Source organism: Lepisma saccharinum, chromosome 13, assembly GCF_977018435.1.
Source record: "Lepisma saccharinum chromosome 13, izLepSacc3.1, whole genome shotgun sequence".
Classification (NCBI taxonomy): domain Eukaryota; kingdom Metazoa; phylum Arthropoda; class Insecta; order Zygentoma; family Lepismatidae; genus Lepisma; species Lepisma saccharinum.
In genome coordinates, this window is record NC_139241.1 from 59,081,261 (window position 1) to 59,099,722 (window position 18,462).

General features: G+C 41.7%; 1 protein-coding gene across 5 annotated transcripts in view; it reads right to left on the reverse strand.

Moving 5' to 3' along the window:
* Window positions 1-18,462, reverse strand: part of LOC145997331 (paired box protein Pax-6-like) — a 358,136-nt gene that overhangs the window by 52,596 nt on the left and 287,078 nt on the right. For all 5 annotated transcript variants that reach the window (XM_083134250.1, XM_083134249.1, XM_083134252.1 and 2 more), the window contains one exon: window positions 16,392-16,532. In XM_083134250.1, coding sequence (XP_082990376.1) covers window positions 16,392-16,532 — 141 coding nt within the window. The remainder of the gene's footprint in view (window positions 1-16,391; window positions 16,533-18,462) is intronic.

An 18,462-nucleotide genomic window follows, 5' to 3' on the forward strand; every position in this document is an offset into this window, starting at 1 on the left:
AATTTTGGATGAAGTACGGGAAAGCAGTACCAACCAGGAAGGCAATCTACAATTGGCACGTAAAGTTTGTTGAAACTTGCGTGTTTGTGTGTTAAGAAGGTAAGTGGTCGGCCAGGTGTGAGTGAAAATGACATTGAGCAAGTGAGAGAAGCTTTCACAAGGAGTCCGGGAAAATCTATACGCAGAGCTTCACGTGAGTTGGAAATGTCAACGATGACTGACTGTATGGCGTGTTTTGCGTACATGAAACCGTACAGACTACAGTTAGTGCAAAAGTTATATCCTAAAGACAAAGACCAGCTCCAGAAAGCGCCACCTTGATTATGACACAATCTAGCGACGATATATGGAACTACACGGAACACCTGCAATGAGAAAAAAACTTGCATCTTTACTCTTTGAAATAATGTACTTTGTTACTTTGCAATGCTACTCGTTTAGCTACAATAATTTTTTTAAAGTGTTCCCGGACTTTTGTTACGCGCTGTATATCTAAAAACTGACTAATTTTGTCATTGTTAGCATCACTGTAGTTGTCTAGAAAGTGTTGTGTTTCATTTTGATGTTTGGTCTAGCAGGGACCATATCTGAATTTAGGCCACTTGATATGGAATGCGAATGACCTTTATCTTACTTCGCTTTCGTGCCACTTTTGGCTAATCGAGAAGATGAGGATGAATGTTGATAAGATGAAATGGATAATCACAAACATACAAGGACGACACAACACGAGTACCACGGAGGATTATACTAGTCGTGATTGCAGACGCCAGAGCATCGCTAGTCTGCAAGGGATGTTGACATGTGGGTGTCACAAGAAAAGGGTCATCCCTTACACCTTAGCATTACTTAGGATGGAACAGGAACAGACCATTCAAGCCCTTGGCAGTCTTCAAGTATTCCCGAACAAATCAATCCCGGTTCGATACCCGACGGACGGGGAGGCACTTCACACTATAGATCCAGTCCCTATTAGCGTATCTGAGCATGTAGTGGACTTAAAAACAAAAACAGTTCTTGCCATAGTTAGACGACCCTACTCCATTGCTTTTCGTACAGACAGCACAGCCCATTCTACTGAAAGCATTGCTTCATCCTGTCTATCTTCAATCCTGTGTTAATTAAACTAACTACACTCTGTCCCGGCTACCTTTGCAGCAAGGCCGCGTATAGTGGCAGAGAAAGTGCGCAGTACACACTGCTCGGAAGGCTGATAACCGCAGTCGATTCCCCCCTCCAAGAAATCCCGTTTCCTCTCACGTGTTCAAGGATGGAACCGACTCGCTTCACTACTTGCGCAGATGCATGTTTTCGTTCGTCTGCTCCAGACATAGTTGGGACAGAGTGTAGCTGTATCTTCGGCCCCGTCCTCTTCTGAACATCTTCAGGCCTCCGTGGCTATCATAGCGAGCTGCGACGCTCAGGGTCACGGGTTCGAATCCCGTCCTGGCCATGGCTGTTCTTTGCGAGAATCCCTTCATCAATTTCATCATATCACCACTCATCTTCATCTTCGCGATTAGCTAAAAAGTGGCAGAAATGCGAAGTTAAATAAACCAAAGCAATCATTATGTAGGAGAAGAGGCAAGGTGTTCGCTCACGACTGAACAGTGAAGCTACAGAAGCTTGGCAACACTAGAGCAGCCCTACGAAACTCCAAAATATATGGCTGCAGTTTGTACTGAGATAAGGGGAAGCGAGGGTCGTCAAACCTTGTCACGGAGTATGCTTAAAATATACTTCATGTCAACATTTATGTCGACCGGAACGAAATTTCTCCCGGTGTCCTTGGGTAAAATATAAGGGGGTCTCTGGCTTCCCCAGCCCCTCTTTGAGTCGCACTTGTTGCGGTTTACACCAAAATAAAAGTAGAGACGATTTCCCGACGCGGACTATTTCCTCCTGTCTACGATTTGCCCGCGGTCAAAAATCAGCCTTCCGCGGACAAAATCAATGGAGGAATTGAAGCAAAAAAGCTGAACAAACCTTTAAAAAAGTGTTCCATGATGAACGAGCTCCAGTTCCAAGAAACACATTGAATGACCGTTTGTTAATTGCTTTGCGACTCCCTTGCTTTTTGCTGTCCAGTATTACGTGTGCAATTATCAAATAATGAAAGCTATAATTTTGTTCTTCTTCTTTCCGTAGACTTAGAATAGCCTGTGTATTGTGGACGGTTGTTTATTTTTATTTTATTTTTGCAGTCTGTTGTCCTTTTCTTGCCTTGTAGATTCACTGCAACTGCAGAAAAAAAACCTGTCCAGTATACTTGCTTTTATTTTGTAATAAATGTCAGTGTTTCCAAATCCATTAATTTTGTCATAAGTCAAGTGATTTTTTTTATTTTTTTATGTTGTCCACGTGTGTAGTTCTGTGTTTGTTACTGTCTTCGTCGACACGATTAATCTACGCCGGCAATTCTAAAATGCACTTAGGATATGAAAAGTTAATGAAAATAGAATGGACAATCTGCCTACTGTTACATTTGCAGCTGGCTGTATAAGGAAATAGCTATTTCAGACAAATTTCTCCGTCCTCTTTGCAAACCCCAGTGACATAACCTTATAATCGTGATATGTCACTCGCTGGAGTTTAAATAGATCTGAGCTCCCGCCCACAATCCGTCGGCGAGTGTCAGGCAGGTGGGTGAGGGTGTGCACAGGCCTACCGTGAAATATTACGAACCTATTTTCATGTCCTTTTTATACATCTTGAAGTAAAAACAATTTAAAAAGCACATTAATATTAAAAACTATTCGTTTTGATTGAATTGTTCTTTTAAGTCCAATTTATGCACAGATAGGCTAATCGGTACTGTATCTATAGTTTAAAGTGGGTTCCGAATCACTTTGCAATGTGCGATTTTTCATGCCCGGGTAAGATGGACTCTTTACAAAATATAGGAATGTACCAATAATTGGGGATGTGCTGGCAACACTGTTAGCATACTAGCTACCATATCACTGGTTCAAGCCCCGTTGGAGTTGAAACGATTCCGAGACGGAAAAAAATGGAGAACGTACCAATAATTTGGCACGTGCTGGCAACACTGTTAGCATATTAGCTACCATACTCGTACGTTTTGCCTGTCTGCACGATCCGCTGACTTCAGAAGCCCTCGAGTGGAATTACCAGCGTGCAAGATTACAGGCATTTGCTCACATGTCCTTTCTCCCCACTGCCTGTTAGAAACCTGTAGTGGGTCATCTATGCCGGGAATTGAAGATGCGAAGGGCTGTAATTTCGATCTCGCTATGCCCAAACGGGGAGGATTCGGCCTAATGTAACGGTAGCACACAAGCAGGAAACGTAGCCACACAGAGCTGCACCCGTATGACTCGATAAGCACTGTTCTTTGGCTGGCCTCGGAAGGGAGAGGTCAATCTATCATTTCGGTGTTGAGTTGCTGGCGAAACAGCCTGTGCGGAGATTTACAAGGGAGCGCAGTCTTCCAGGAATTAGCTTGTCCGCTCAATTAAAATGTCTCACAAAGGTTATTCTTTTATTGTGTGTTATTAGTGTTCGTATTGAATTCTGTCCGGAAAGAATGGGTGGAAAACAGTATGTTGTTGTACAATGTTACGGAACAGCTATTCCAAGCGTGGTTGTAACGTTAATTCAATGAAGGAAACGGAGCTAGGCTATGTGAACATGCCACCCTGGTGGCGTGGCTGAAAAGGGGTTGGTCGCTTTGGAACATAATTTCTTTTAAGAATGTCGAATGTAGGAAAATATGGCTCTGCTTCTTATCTGTATGCTGACCTCCGTGGTTAGTACAGTGGGATCCATGAGTATTACCGTGCAAATTGTCCATGACTATTTTCATTAATTTTATTCTTACATCCTGTGTGTTTTCAAGCGATGGATCTTTATGTATGCTGGTGCAGAAGTTGTCAACAGCTTGTTTTGAGTTTTCCTTTAATTCTTGAAGCTCCTATTGCGTTAAATAAAGTGCACGAACATGGTGATGGACAATTTGCACGGTATTTCTCAGGATCCCACTGTACAACACCAGGGTTTCCGGGTTCAAATCTCAGCATGGAGATAAGTGTTCTTTGTGAGTGTTACTTCAGCATACCATCGTTCATCCTCATCTTCGCGATTAGCCAAAAGGGTCAGAAAACCGAAGTAAAATAAACCAAATCAATCAATCCTTGTCTCCGTGTTGAAGGTTCTGAGTTCTAGTGACAGTCTGGGAACTGATGTTTCAGTAGCCCGCTAGTTCGTTGAACTTTCGACACTGTTTCATCCCAGAGTCAGGATGGTGAAAGGAAATTATGTTCAACCAATGCCTGCCTTCTGCTTTGAACGTTCATTGATTGGTTATATCAGTGGCGTATACTGACTCCAACATCTGGGTTTTCTCACTATGTCACGTGGTCCTACGCTATGAATAGAATTAAATTTTCCAACTCCTAATAAATCAGGTTGCCAACTCCTAATAAATCAGGTTGCCAACTCATAAGAAATCAGGTTGCCAACTCATAAGAAATCAGGTTGCCAACTCATAGGAAATCAGGTTGCCAACTCATAAGAAATCACGTTGCCAACTCCAGAATCAGCATCATCATCTCACTGATATGAATAATATTATTTGCAATTCCTGATCGATTTTCCTCCTGTATTTTATTCTCTAGACTTCAGGCTTGGCAGATAGTCTAGAATATATTCTTCTGATATATATATATATATAATAAGGAAAGTAATGTTGCAGAAGTCGAGGCCTTCCCAACAGTACTGCATGGGACCACTTTCACTTGTTCGTACTCAATAAAGTCTCCCACGCTCGAGCATTTTCAATTGAATATCATTTTAATGTCACAATAATCGTAGTTACATAGGAATATTTGTAAAATATCCGTCCTGGCAGTTTTAGCCTACAATCATCTGTTTCATTTTCATATATCACCGTTTTGGTAAGATAAACTAAACTAAAGGTTTACATGGAGACGATGACTATGTTCACTGAAGTTTCAATTTCACTGCATCTTTCACTTCATGACCCAGTACCATTGACAAATTATGAAAATACTTGTACTACTCAATTCCGTACGCTAACTATCGTCATCCGTGCGAACTATTTGGCACTCGAGCGAAATCTTCGCACTGCAGCACTCTACACGTGACACTGTACATCGCTCCATAACGTAGTGCAGACACCAAATTACCTTTACTGCATGACACCAAATCAACGAAGTAGACAACCCAGTGTTGCACTTTGTAAACAACTTGATAGGTGAGTGCAAAGAGTGCAGTTAACTAGACCGGTGCTATTGTGCTTATCTTTCTTCTCCTCGTATGATTTATCATTTGCCTTGTCACTCTTTTGAGTATACACCGGCTTCTCATACGGTGTCCGAATCTGCAAACACGCTGGTTTTATCGGTCACCTCCCTGCCCCGTTCCAGGTGTCCGAATGCAATAGTACGGTCAACGGCAAAGATAATGGTAGGCCAAATTGTCCACCACTATTTTCATTACTTTTTTTATTCTACATCCTGTGTTGTTTTAACGAATGAAACTATATTTGTTCGAAGCAGTCATTGTTCTCTGCCTATTGACGTCATTATTTCAATTCATTGTCATCACATTGTGTAATGAAAATGGTGATGAACAATTTTCCTACTGTTTCTACTGCAGTTTGGTGTACCAGAACTGGTTGCTGTCCCCCCCCCCCCCCCTCCGCCAGGTGCCGGTTCTAACGTCAGAATACTTTGCTCACATTAAAGCCCGCATCACAAGGAACTGAATTTCCAGTAGGTATGCCCGAGTTGGCGCTGGACTGGCTACCAATTTGCTAGTTTTCGCCTCACACGATACTTATCAGCGTACTTGTCGATAGACTTTTGTTCCCTTACGAGGGAAGTTGTAATGGCGGTCGCGTGAGATGCAAACAATGTATCACTTCACATTTTTAAAAGCCGATAACTATTCAACCGAGAGGAATAACGTTTCGTATAAAACGTTATTAGGTACGAAACAATGGCGCTGCTTAAATACATACTTTACAACGTTTACTGTACACGTATGGAAGAATATTTTAGTTGTTTCAAATGTAAACACCGTGCACTGAGCATAGATGGTGTAACTCAACGCGCCTTTCATGTTGTATACGTTATACATTGCTGGAGTAACACTCGTAAACCACATACAAAAGCGCTCCTTTGCACACTCACAGATTTTCTTCACATGACGAAACTTTGCTCTGATTGGCTGTTCCACAGAATCCAGTCGAGGAAAACAAGTAGCAATTCGAACATGTCCTATTCCTCCAAACCAGTCAAGCAGTCAGCCAGGCGGCCATGATTGCTACCTAGAAAGTTAGTTCAGCGCCAACTAGGGCATTCCTACTAAATATCCAGTTCCGTGTGATTGGTGCTTAACTAGGTCTACTCAAACTAAAAATGTGACATTCGATTTCTTATTCTGCATTTCTAAAAACAGTCGGGTGTTCGTAACGAGGTTATTAAATTCTACACTGAGCGTCCATACCATACCAAGTTTTGTTTTTGAGTCCTCTGCCCAACAAACGTTACATATACAACTTGAAAGTGGCAACATGACTACAAGAGCGTGACGCCGTAGAGGGCCAAAGCTTGCATTCCAACTAATTCCCTTATTAACCCGCGAATTTCGACTGTAACAAAATGAGGATTCCACATACGTGGATTCGGATAAAGCCACAAAAGCAAATTCGGCAAATACCCTGCCCTCTTCGGGCGAGCTTGAAGGTTATAAACGAAATGGCATTACTGCAATCCGATTCAAGATGATACGTACAATAGTTACTTCTCTTTGGCTGAGAACTCTCTTGTCAGGGCTGTACCACAATACACAAACTTAACTAAGGATTATCCCTAGCCAATAATCTCAAAGGGGAACAGGGGAGAGGGGGATCTTCTGTCAACTGTAAAGCAGGACACACAGAAACATTTAAGACCACCAAGAATAGAATTTCCGTTGTCCGCTTTTTGTCAAATCAATATGGTTCAACGCCAAACCACAGTGGCGCTAGGAAGCGGCTTGTGGAATATCCATGCCAGAAATCTGGAGCTTAGAGCTTAACGCACACTGTGGTGCAGAGAAACGCAGCAAATAATGTAACGCCCACTACAGGGAAACGCGTGGAATTCCCGTGTCATAAGTTTCCAGGTTATCTTAAAGATTATCGCCCACTGACGTTTTGTTCGTTCACCGATTCTCCCTGCAAATGCACAATCGTGTAATTTCGGCTGTCCTCGAGTAGTTCCGGCAATGTTTGTAGAGGTAAGGCACGGCAGTTAGGAGATGCGAGGTACGCTATGGCCGATTATCTTCGAAATGCGCACAGACAAGTTTCACACGGTATTTCGGAACACCATAGTGCAGTGGTTTCCAAAGTGTGCGCCGCGGCCTCTGGGGGCTCTCCTACAGGGGCGCTGCTAAGTGTTTCAATAATTTCACCGAAATGTAATGATTTCTCTAGCAACATAAACTCTGATTCTGAAGAGCATCTTTCACAGCTTATCAACTGCTTTGAGAATTAGTACTTTGAAGATAATATTGACAAGTTCGCATGGATTCAAGGCTCTTTCACAGCCAGAGCTCCATCTGAATTTACTTCTGCAGAAGAAGAAAATCTATACTGATAATACGCTGGAAACCAAGTTTGGCAGCATGGAACTAACTCAGTAAAATATGAATATCCTCTGCTCAGTAAAGCTCTGCGAATCTTAATTCTATTTGCGACGTCATATTTGTGCTTTATTTTCTGCGATTGCTGTGATAAAGTGCAAGTATCGCGCAAAAAATCTACGTGGAACAGGAAATGAGGGTGGCTGTGTCCTTTTTGACACCAAGGTTTGAGAAGATATGCAGTGAACATCAGGCTCACCTGTCCCACTAATAACAATTGTAAATTCAATCAATGACACGATTGTACAGTCACGGACACTTCTGGTTTATAACAATTCCATTAACTTTCAATGGAATCGTTACAACCCAGAAGTGTCCATGACTGTACCAAATATGTGCTTACTTAGTACTTTTTACATGTGAAATGTTTCTGAATTTGAAATATCTGTTTATTTCTTTAACTTAAGGCAAGGGACTTAACAACACTAAGTAAGCGTTGCAAGTGTTAGATAGGCCTAAATTCTGACTTGGGTGCCGTGGAACAATCTTGAAACACTAAGGACGTCGTGAATTGAAAAAAGTTTGGGAAACCCTGCTGTAGTGGGAAGTGTCTGCCAACGACGACGATCATTCAGTCTTTTGGGAGTGATCCAGCTGACGTGGTGTTCCGGTTAAGCTCTCCTGAATTTGGGGTACCCTAAATGGAAAGAACACTATGATACATTACTCTCCGAAGCTGTCTCTGAAAGAGTACAACTTCCTTAATGGTAAATATTTTTAGTGACTCCCAACCCAAAACATCAACTCCCTTTACCTGACAGTCATGTTTAGACATTCCATTGACAATTACAACTTCCTCACTCAGTCAAATCATTAATTGTGTGACAACGATAACTGTCGGAAATGGAGAGCTTTCGAACTCGCCGCTAGATGGGTCTACGCGTTTGAAGCTGACGTCACAAAACTTTGGTACAGTGGGATCCAATACGGTGAATGTAAAAAGCACTCGTGCACCCTTTATTTACTTGAATGAAGTATGTACCCATGAATATTATCGTACAAATTGTCCATCTCCATGTTCGTACACTTTATTTGACCCAATAAGAGTTTCAATAATTAAAAGAAAAATCAAAACAAGCTGTTGACAACTTCTGCACCAGCATACATAAGAATCCATTGCTTAAAAACACATAGGATGTAAGAGAAAAATTCATGAAAATCGTCATGGACAATTTGCACGGTAATACTCATGGATCCCACTGTACACCCTTGTTCTGGTAGATGTGTGGAAGATACTATATTGTATTAATGAAGTTGATTGATTTATTTAGCTTTTCTTTTCTGCCACTTCTGGCTGATCGTAAGGACGAGGAGAATGGTGATGACTCATCACTCATCATCACTGATGAGGTATGATTGATTGAAAGAACAATCACAAATACATAATATCAAGCCTCGCAGAGGATTATACTTGTTAATGGTCCTGGCGCCAGATCCCGTTAGTTCAGGATGTAGTACGTGGATTTGAGTGTCTTAATCGCAAATACGAGGATATAGCCAATATTTAGGAACATGTGGTCTGCGTCCGTTGACAAAATTTCGACCAACTAGTGTTGCCAGCTAAGGTGATATGGCCCTAGAATGGCACTTTTTCACTTAACCCATGCAATCGCTCGTTCTAAATCCATCAAATGCTGCCCATCACCAATATTGATCGCTGCTTAACATATGGCATCAATCATCAGACATCTAGTTATAACCCTTTGATCATTTCTTATTTCTCACTCAAATGTGGCAACTCTATGTACTGCCATTTCTTAATTTATATAGCTTTCTGTATGGAGAAGCACAAAACCTGGTGTAAATATCTCTTAAGGTTTTCATGTTATAAGCCATCAAAGTTTGGGTTGCGCGACTTTTGAAACATTCTGTACGAGCTGTGACTTCACACACCAGAATAGTGGTTCGGATCCCACTTTAAACTGTAGTTTCAGTACAGATTAGCCTTCCTGTGCATAAAGTGGACTTAAAACACCAACTCAACTCCACGCCAGAGCCTCGTTAGTCTGCAAAATGATGTCCAGGGTGTACTGCGTGGAAGAGAGGTTAATGTCTGATATCTTCTGAAAAAGTCCCCTTTACACAACTTTATTAATAACGAACCCAGGGAATTAGGCGTGTTCTCCCCCGAAACCAAACCATTTCGCTCACGAATCGCCACTGGGCATTTACCTCTGTAATATTCATCTCGAGACTCCTCTAAAAACTGAATACCTTAGAAATATGTATTAATATCGACGCCATTGTGGAGGCCTCCAAGGCCATCAGACACACTGACATCTCAAATATGCATCTTCCCTGGAGTCGGAGGACGACATTTTTTCCCTATCCTTCTCTCGGGATGTCTGGAAATATGTAATATCTGTGAAAAATTCCTCAAGGTCCCCCCTCCCCCATCTTGCCCCCCTCCCTCTCCTCTCAGGTCCACACTCATGTGCGCATGAAATCTATAAAGTCAATTTCGCGCGTGGTTATGATTGGTGGGCGCCTTGCTAATGGTCATCGTGTCCAACTTGCAGACTCTGCAGTGTTGCCACCTCAGGAGACCCAAAAGCTCTACCTTTGTGGAGAATCTCACGGTTCATTCTGAGGCCTGGACACAGGATAAGAAAATCTTTGAAATGGTGTTGGTGGCTGTCCTTGGTGGTCCAGGACGTTGAGTGGTCGAATCACCATCGAATGTTCTGCTGTTAGAGAAACAGCCCGGGTATGGATCTTTCTTTGCGAGTATTCCTTCACCAATGCCATGTAATCATTATTCATCTTCATCGTTGGAATTAGTCAAAAGTGTAAAAAAAGCAACGATACATGTATATATAGACCGTCCCCGCACTACATGTGTGCGCGTATGTCAGAAAGATGGACGCGCCAAAACACACACACAAATCGACATTATCCTTGGTTATGTATGTTTGAGGTACAATCTAATTGAACTAATTATTTATATTTCTTACTGGGGTGTAAGGTGTGACAGTTTCCGAAGACACCCAAAAGCGAACCTCTCTTGCAGACGAGAAAATCTCTGGCGTCTAGACTCACAGCCAGTACAATCCTCTGTGGAACTTGTGTTGAGTGCTGTCGATGTGTGCATAACTACAATTGATCCTCATCTTCGCAATTAGCCTAAAGTGTCAAAACAGCTGAGTAAAATAAAGCAAATCAACATCCTTCTTGTTGTAAGAAAGATATCCTTTTTTTCTTCTTCCTTATTTTGTTGGCTCACACCGCGTATTTTTGCGATTTCTAGCCAAAGTTGCTGAGTTCAGGTACATTAGGGATATGTTCCAAACTGGTGATTAATGACTTTCACTTTCTTCGAAACATTATTAACTTTTTGAGAGCTGTTGTCCATTCTCTTCTTATGATATTATGACTGACTTTGCGAGGTCTGATTGATTTTAATTGTCGTGCTGTTTAGATTGCAATGCTATGTTTGCGATATTATTATGTATGCTTTCTGGCAGCAATCAGCCCCCCTTTTCCCATGTTTTCCTGCATTTGACGTTCTTTTTTTAAAAATAATACTGGGCCAATGGGGGGGGGTTATGACCACCAAACCCCCTCCCCCTTGGCACGCAACTGACGACCGTCAATTTACGCTGGTTTGTTACAGCAACAGAGATATATCGGCCTGCGCGTTTCAAGATTGACAACGAAAGCCAAATTTCCCCAATGCTGGAGCCATATCAAATTAAATGTTTATGACAGCTAGACACCTTGGAGTAACAACCAATAATTGTTTTTAAAGGAAATCGATGCATGCACTTCAATGTGAATACATTGAACTAACTAAAAATATCAGTATTGTATGAAAATTATTGTGGGGGTTGGAAACACTGATTTTTCGGCTAGTGCTAGCACACCGCCCTCCCCCTCTTTTCCACGCTCTCCCCCACGAGCGTTCTCGAGCAGAGGATGCGTGATCGCATGCGGCATGATTGCTCTTGCGTCTGGACCTTCAGCCACGACAAGCTCCTGGAATTAACTGCTCCTCCCGGTTCTCCACAGGCTTATTTCGGCGACGGAGCTCCTGCCCCCCTCCCCCCTCCTTTTCGGAATCTGGCGCCGAAATATTCGGTTGCGGAAACACGTATATTATAGGGAAGGAGTCAAGCTATATTTGATGTACTGACAATAAAAAAAAATGCGAACAGGCAGACTATCAGAAAGTTATTGTTGTTGAGTTTTGTTTTGAAGTCCATTTTATTCACAGAAAGGCTAAACGGGACTGGGCCTACAGTTGAAAGTGGGATCCGAATCATTAATGTGACTCCACCAGGTATCGAACTCGGGACCCCTTGATTACAAGGCAACGATGGTACTACTACGACTGAAAGTATTGATAACCGATTTAAAGTAGAAGACGCAGAGATCCTGAAAGTTCTGGCGATCCCCGCGAAGGAGTGGTTTCCACTGCGCACTACGACGCCAGAGATACCAGGTTCGAATCCCGGACTGGGCATGGATGTTCTTTGCGAGTGTCCATTCATCAATTTCATCATATTATATCAGTCACCGTCATCTTCGCGATTAGCCAAAAGTGGTAGAAGAGCAAAGTAAAGTAAACCAAATCAATCAATCACTCTAATAGTACTGACGAAGGAATGAAATTCGAAAGGTAGGCTATATGAAAATATACTGACAACCCAACGAAAGTTGGACAGGCAGGCTCGGAAAGTACTGACAACAGAATGAAAGGTGAAAAGGCAGACTATATGAAAATATACTGACAACCCAACGAAAGGAGAAAATGCAGACGATGGGAAAGTACTGGCAACTGAATAGGCGAAGGAGGCAGATTATCGGAAAGTATTGACAACTAAATGAAAGGCGAAGAGACAGGACTATCTGCAAGTACTGACAACCGAATGAAAAGTGAAGAAGATGGGAAATATTGACAACCGAATGAAAGATGAATGTTTTTTATTTGTATTTTAGCATCACATTTTGGCTAATCTCAACGATCAGGATGAATAGTGATGATTGATTGATTTAGTTTATTTTACTTCGCGTTTTGTGCCTCTTGGCTAATTTGCGAAGAAGGGGATGAGTAATGATGAAATTGATGAATGGATATTCACAAACAACCAAGCCCGAGCGGGATTCGAACACGGGACCCTTGGCGTCGCACCGCGATGTGCTAACCACTCGGCCACAGGGTCCGGCGAATGGTGATGATATGAAACTGATAAACTTCACATACCCACCCCGGAACTCGAACCTGGGACCGTCGGTTGCGAAATCGTCCGTCCAGTAGCCAACACGCTCGGCTATCGATGCGACTGAAAGATTAAGACTACTATCCGAATCTAACTATCCGTTTCGCGGTAATTCGACCACCCCTTCTCGACAAGGTGTTAAACGTGAGACCAATTTCAGCTCCACGCATGCGCACGCCGAACACCTGGCAAGCTCCCTGGATTCCCAAATACACTTATCATGATTCAGGGTCCGTCAAATAACACGGTATCAACCCGGAGACCTAATCTACCGGCTTCCACCTCTTGAAATTCCAGCCTTCCTCCCGACCACGTCTTTCCATTACTCTCGCAGTCGCCCGTATTTCATCACCCTGATGATAGCTAATGCTTAATCATGAATTATTAATCGCCCCTGATTATACGTCTTGGAGGCACCCAGCCCTGCTGTTTGGTGCCTCGTCCTGCAAGACTTATGGGGCACTTAATGCCTCTTGAGATAATAGTTATAAGACAGCGAGAAGTAGCTCCGGATCTGTTGTTTATCCACCCGAGAGGGGATTGCCGCGTCTTCTTCTTGAAGTGAGGTCTGAGGGCTGTCAAAATGTCCCCGTGTGGTGTGATATAATGATCAGAGTCACGTGACGCGTTGCAAAGGTCGTTGCGAATGTGTTCGAAGCCAGAGGCTCGGTAACGACCGTGCAAAAGAAGCGCGGTTAGAGGATCCTGTGCCCCAGGAGGTTATTTACAAAGTCCACATGGAAATCGCCACCGTGGGCGTGGCTAGTGACAACAGCCAATGGTAGCGCGTTTCTTGCATGACGTAAAGGTCCTTTAGCTACGTCGACTACTACATGCGCCGTGATATAAATACGAGCCCTATTGCGTGTTTACAAAACCCACGTGGAAATCGCAACTGTGGGCGTGTCTAATGACACCCGTTAATAGTAAAGCGTTACTTACATGGCGTAAACCTCCACCGGCTACGTCGGCTGCTGCGTGCACCATAAAGGAAATACGAGTTTGAAGAGACTATTTACAAAACCCACCTCGAAATCGCAACTGCGGTCGTGGCTCTAAAGGCATCAGCCAATGATGACGTATTTCTTTCATGACGCAACGGTCTATCAGCTACGTCGGCTGCTACATAAGTTCACCATGAAGGAAAAAGGAGGGTCAGGACCATATTAAAAATAATAAAAAATAAAAAAAATATGGAAATTATTGCATGAAGGGGGGGAAAGCGACAGCAGTTAACAGCCTTCGCAGCAGGGTGTACTGCTTTGCTCTGCCCACTCGATGCATAGAGAATCAAAAAGATAGGCGAACTGTTGGCGCGCTCACAAATCCAAACAACGTACGTAACGACAAGAGTTGTTCACATAAAGACCTCAGTTTGTAAGAACTCCTTTTCGGCCAGAGGTCAAGTATCTCGCAAAGCATTGCGTGACTGAGATTGACATTGCTACACAACGAACTCTGTTCTACTTTGGGGCCTCGCGTAATAACATGGTCTCGGGGGCGAGCCTCTCGCTAACCACAGGGCAGCGTTATTTATTTGATGTCTCACAGCCTGGCGCTGCTACTGTTTTGCACCGCGAACAAGGTACCCGCCTGCAATCGGTTCATTCATCACTTTGTCAGCGACTAACTGAGCATAGCATTTAATCACCGCCAATAAAGATATCAAGAGTATGATTTATTGTTGCGCCTGCACGTAACTCCGCCAGTAGAAAACTTTCCCGCCAGACATCCGGGTTCAGATTCCGTTCTGTGCGAATCAGCGTTTACTTAATTATCGCTCCTTGTGGCCTCAGAAAGAAGCCGACAGCTCGGTTGAGTATCGTCAGGGTTGAGCGAGAAGGTAACTCAAGTAACATGTTATCACGTTATAACTTAACGGTAACGTGTTACTATTTTAAAATATTGATCGTTGCTTCATAATATACTGTAAAAAGTTGACTGGGGAAATGACTGTCTAAAAACAATACTTTTCGGTGCCATCAGACTATACCGTAAAAAATGAACTTCACTGTTTTTAAAGTATTAACGGTTACTAAATAGATAACAGATACTATTTTTAAAAATACATATGTTTTGCACCCAACTGCAATTTATAACGATTATCTATGATATACAAGTATTTATGCAAGATATTCATTCATTCATTATTTTATTTCGGACCTAACCTTTAAGCCTTTTCGGTAACAGTTCGTTATATCGGAGACACTTTTGTTCAAATTTACAGGATAAACTACTTACGGAAATCAGTTTCTGTAGCATTGTCGAAGTTCTTGGAGGTATTTTCTTTCATCTTTTAATCTATTTCAGCCGGAAATAAATTCCCGTTGCTTCAATTTAAGCGAAAACATAACCACGCCGTTTTTTATGTTTGTCTAACCTAACTGAACCTAACCTAACCTTCTGTGAATGGTCCGTGGGGCTATCCGGGAATGGTTTTTGGGACTATTCGTGGATGGTTATACGATCCCAAATGGTTTTTGGGGCTATGCGTGAATGGTTTGTGGTGCTCGCACCATGACGTGCGTTCCGTAACACTTCGAGAAATGGCTTATTTTAGTGTAAAAAATGTTTCTAATCGTGTGAAAACCTTAATGGCACCTTCAAATATGTTCGCCACATACACAATTGGTAAGTACGAACCATACGAAACATAAAATATCCGATTTTAAAGTGTCTCCGATATAACGAACTGATACCGCATTTTCTTGTGTATTATAATATAGCCTACATATGAAATATACAAAATTACTTTATACATTAAAAATATTCGTTTTTCCTCCCCTATTTTATAGACATTACTTTCCTCTTTACAAATGTATGTTACACTTTCGTAAAAATGTTAACAAACTATAACCCATCCGAACATCCGGATTGACAACTATAATCTTAACAATTTTTTTTGGAAACTGAACCTTTAAATTATATATTGATTTATATAAGATATTTCTCTCTTATATTTTGCTCATTCCATATTGCGTTTCTTCACTTTCCCAGCCACATTCATGTCTTATTGTTCGTTATTCCAATTCTGAATAAATGTTGCCTAGTACAGTGGGATACACTAGTATTGCTCGGCAAATTTTCCATGACAACTTTCATTAATTTTTCTCTTACATCGTGTTTTTAAGCGATGGATTTTTTTTTGTGTGCTGGTGCAGAAGTTGTCAACAGCTTGTTTTGAGTTTTCTTTTAATTCTTGAAGCTCTTACTGGGTCAAATAAAGTGCACGAACATGGTGATGGACAATTTGCACGGTAATACTCATTTAGAAGTGCTTTTTCAAAGTGTACATTCAGGTAACTCCATAACCCGATAAACTGCGTTGATTGGAACTTTGATAATAACGTCGTAGTTTTGAGGTAGTGCATTATAGAAATGACATCGAGTTCCTGAAGGACGCAACACTGATAAACATTTCACACTTCAGGAAGGGCGATTCGTTAATGTGAAATACTGTAACATATGCATGCTAGGACTAATAATTGTGAGTCTTACCTTCGGATATGAGTCTCTCCCGTATCTCCCAGGCGAAGATCGTCGGGTTTTCCCGTTTGTACTGTTCGATTTTCGATACAACTGCAGGTGTCGCTACCTTCGGCTTGCTCCCACCAATGAGTCCAGGAGGTCGCAAGGTTCCTGGAAAGAGATGCAAGAAATCTCTCAACGTACATAAATATTAAACATTCTTGCACAGTTAAACTTAACTTCAATAGGCTTATTTCATGCAACGTATTAAGCGTTCATTTTCAAGCAACATACCTAGATTTGGTACAGATCCTCAGTGCAAAGGAATGACGTCACTCTAAATATGTGGGTAAACACGCTGTACAAAATAAAATAGAAAACCTTAAAAATCTCTTCTGGTTGATTTAACCCACACGTGATTCGTCGATTTTCAGTACTAAGCACAAAGATTCTAGTATAATTAGCGCCAGAAATTCCTTTTCGGGAATCCATAGAATTTCAATTTGTCATGAAACGAAATGATAAATATTAAATATGAATTGCGGTTTTCCGAGTGTTCGTACCATCTAAACGAATTCTCAACGTGAAAACGTGAAAAACGTGTCCGTGAAAATCGTTATGAAAAGTTATTCGCCCTAATGTCCTTGACGAACTGCAGGAGTTTGTGTTGTTTTACGGCAACACCCTGTATATTATGGGTTCAGCGGACCCTCTGTCAACACCCCTCTCCTCCTCCCTCGAAATCTCTCCTGAGCCTCTGGCCAGGAAGTTTTTAACATTTTCACATGACATCGTCTCATTTAGAATTGCCGTAATTCTCTCTTTTTTAAAGTTTTTTTGTCCAAGGCGCAGTTCGACTGATTTCGGACAAAATATTGGACAAAAACATGCTTTATAAAAAATAGAACCACCTTGGACAAAAATGCTGTATAAAGAAACGAATTGCACCTTTGACAAAAATGTTGTGAAAAAGAGCGAGTTTCGCCAGTAATACTAACTGAGGCGAGTATACAATTATCATAGATACCGGAAATTATTTTTAGAAAGAAAAATCCATTTGCCCAAACTTTTGAAATAAAGACATATCACGTCAATGATTCAAGCATGACCCTGTCCGAAGCTTCAACAATCATTGCTAGCATTTGAATTGTTCAGATTGTAGCAAAATAATCATCCTTAACACGATGTGTATTGAGATCGTGAGGGTGAGATAAAAAAGAATCACAAAATGCACTCGTAGTTTTATGGAACTTATAAATTAATCTTGTGGTGAGCCACCGTTTCGAAATCATGCCGAACCGTAATGAATTCCCGAAAAGCGATGTGCGAAAGCGGGTGTGCAAGGGGAATTGAGTAAAAAAGTGTGCAAGGGAGAGCTAAATAAAACCAAACATCTACAATGAAGGTTAAAGCAAAGCAGAGAAGTGTGGTCACGCGAAGGCAGTAAAACAAAAATCGAATTTCTTACAAAAAGAGCCGAAAGCTACAAGAAAAGAGTAGTTTCTTGATGCTGAAAGGACACTGGAACTTTTGTTGGGCTTTTGATGCAGTTACCCCGACCTGAATTCTGCGGTTTTCCTCAGCACGTATTAGTCACGAGTTTCATGGTGCTCATAATGGAAACTCTTTTATATTTTTTCTCCGAAGTTTCGTTGAGCATTATTTCATTTCTTGTTTCTTCCCAAGGCGAACCTCGCTTCGTTTTTGTTTGCCTTTTGTCAATTGTTCGTTCCCCTCTCTCAAGTGTCGAGCTGCGTATAAAATCATGTAACTACTGTATTAGTTTTCTTCCTTATGTCGATAGCATGAAGCAGTCCGTTACGAAACGTGTTGCTCCGGAATGCGTATACAAGGAGGGTTTAATGGGGCAACCCCCTTCTCACCATGGATTTTGTAAACATTTTCTGCACACTTGGTTGAAACTTTAAAACTTCACATATGATTTAGCAGGTCAGGTACTTTATCGAAATTCACGAGCAAGCCTTCATGACATAGTGGTTAGTGCCACCAGATAGAAAGATAGAGACAATCGAATCATTGTGTTTGGACTTAATCCACCATCCTCATCATTGTGTTAAGCGACATAAAATAAATCAGAAAA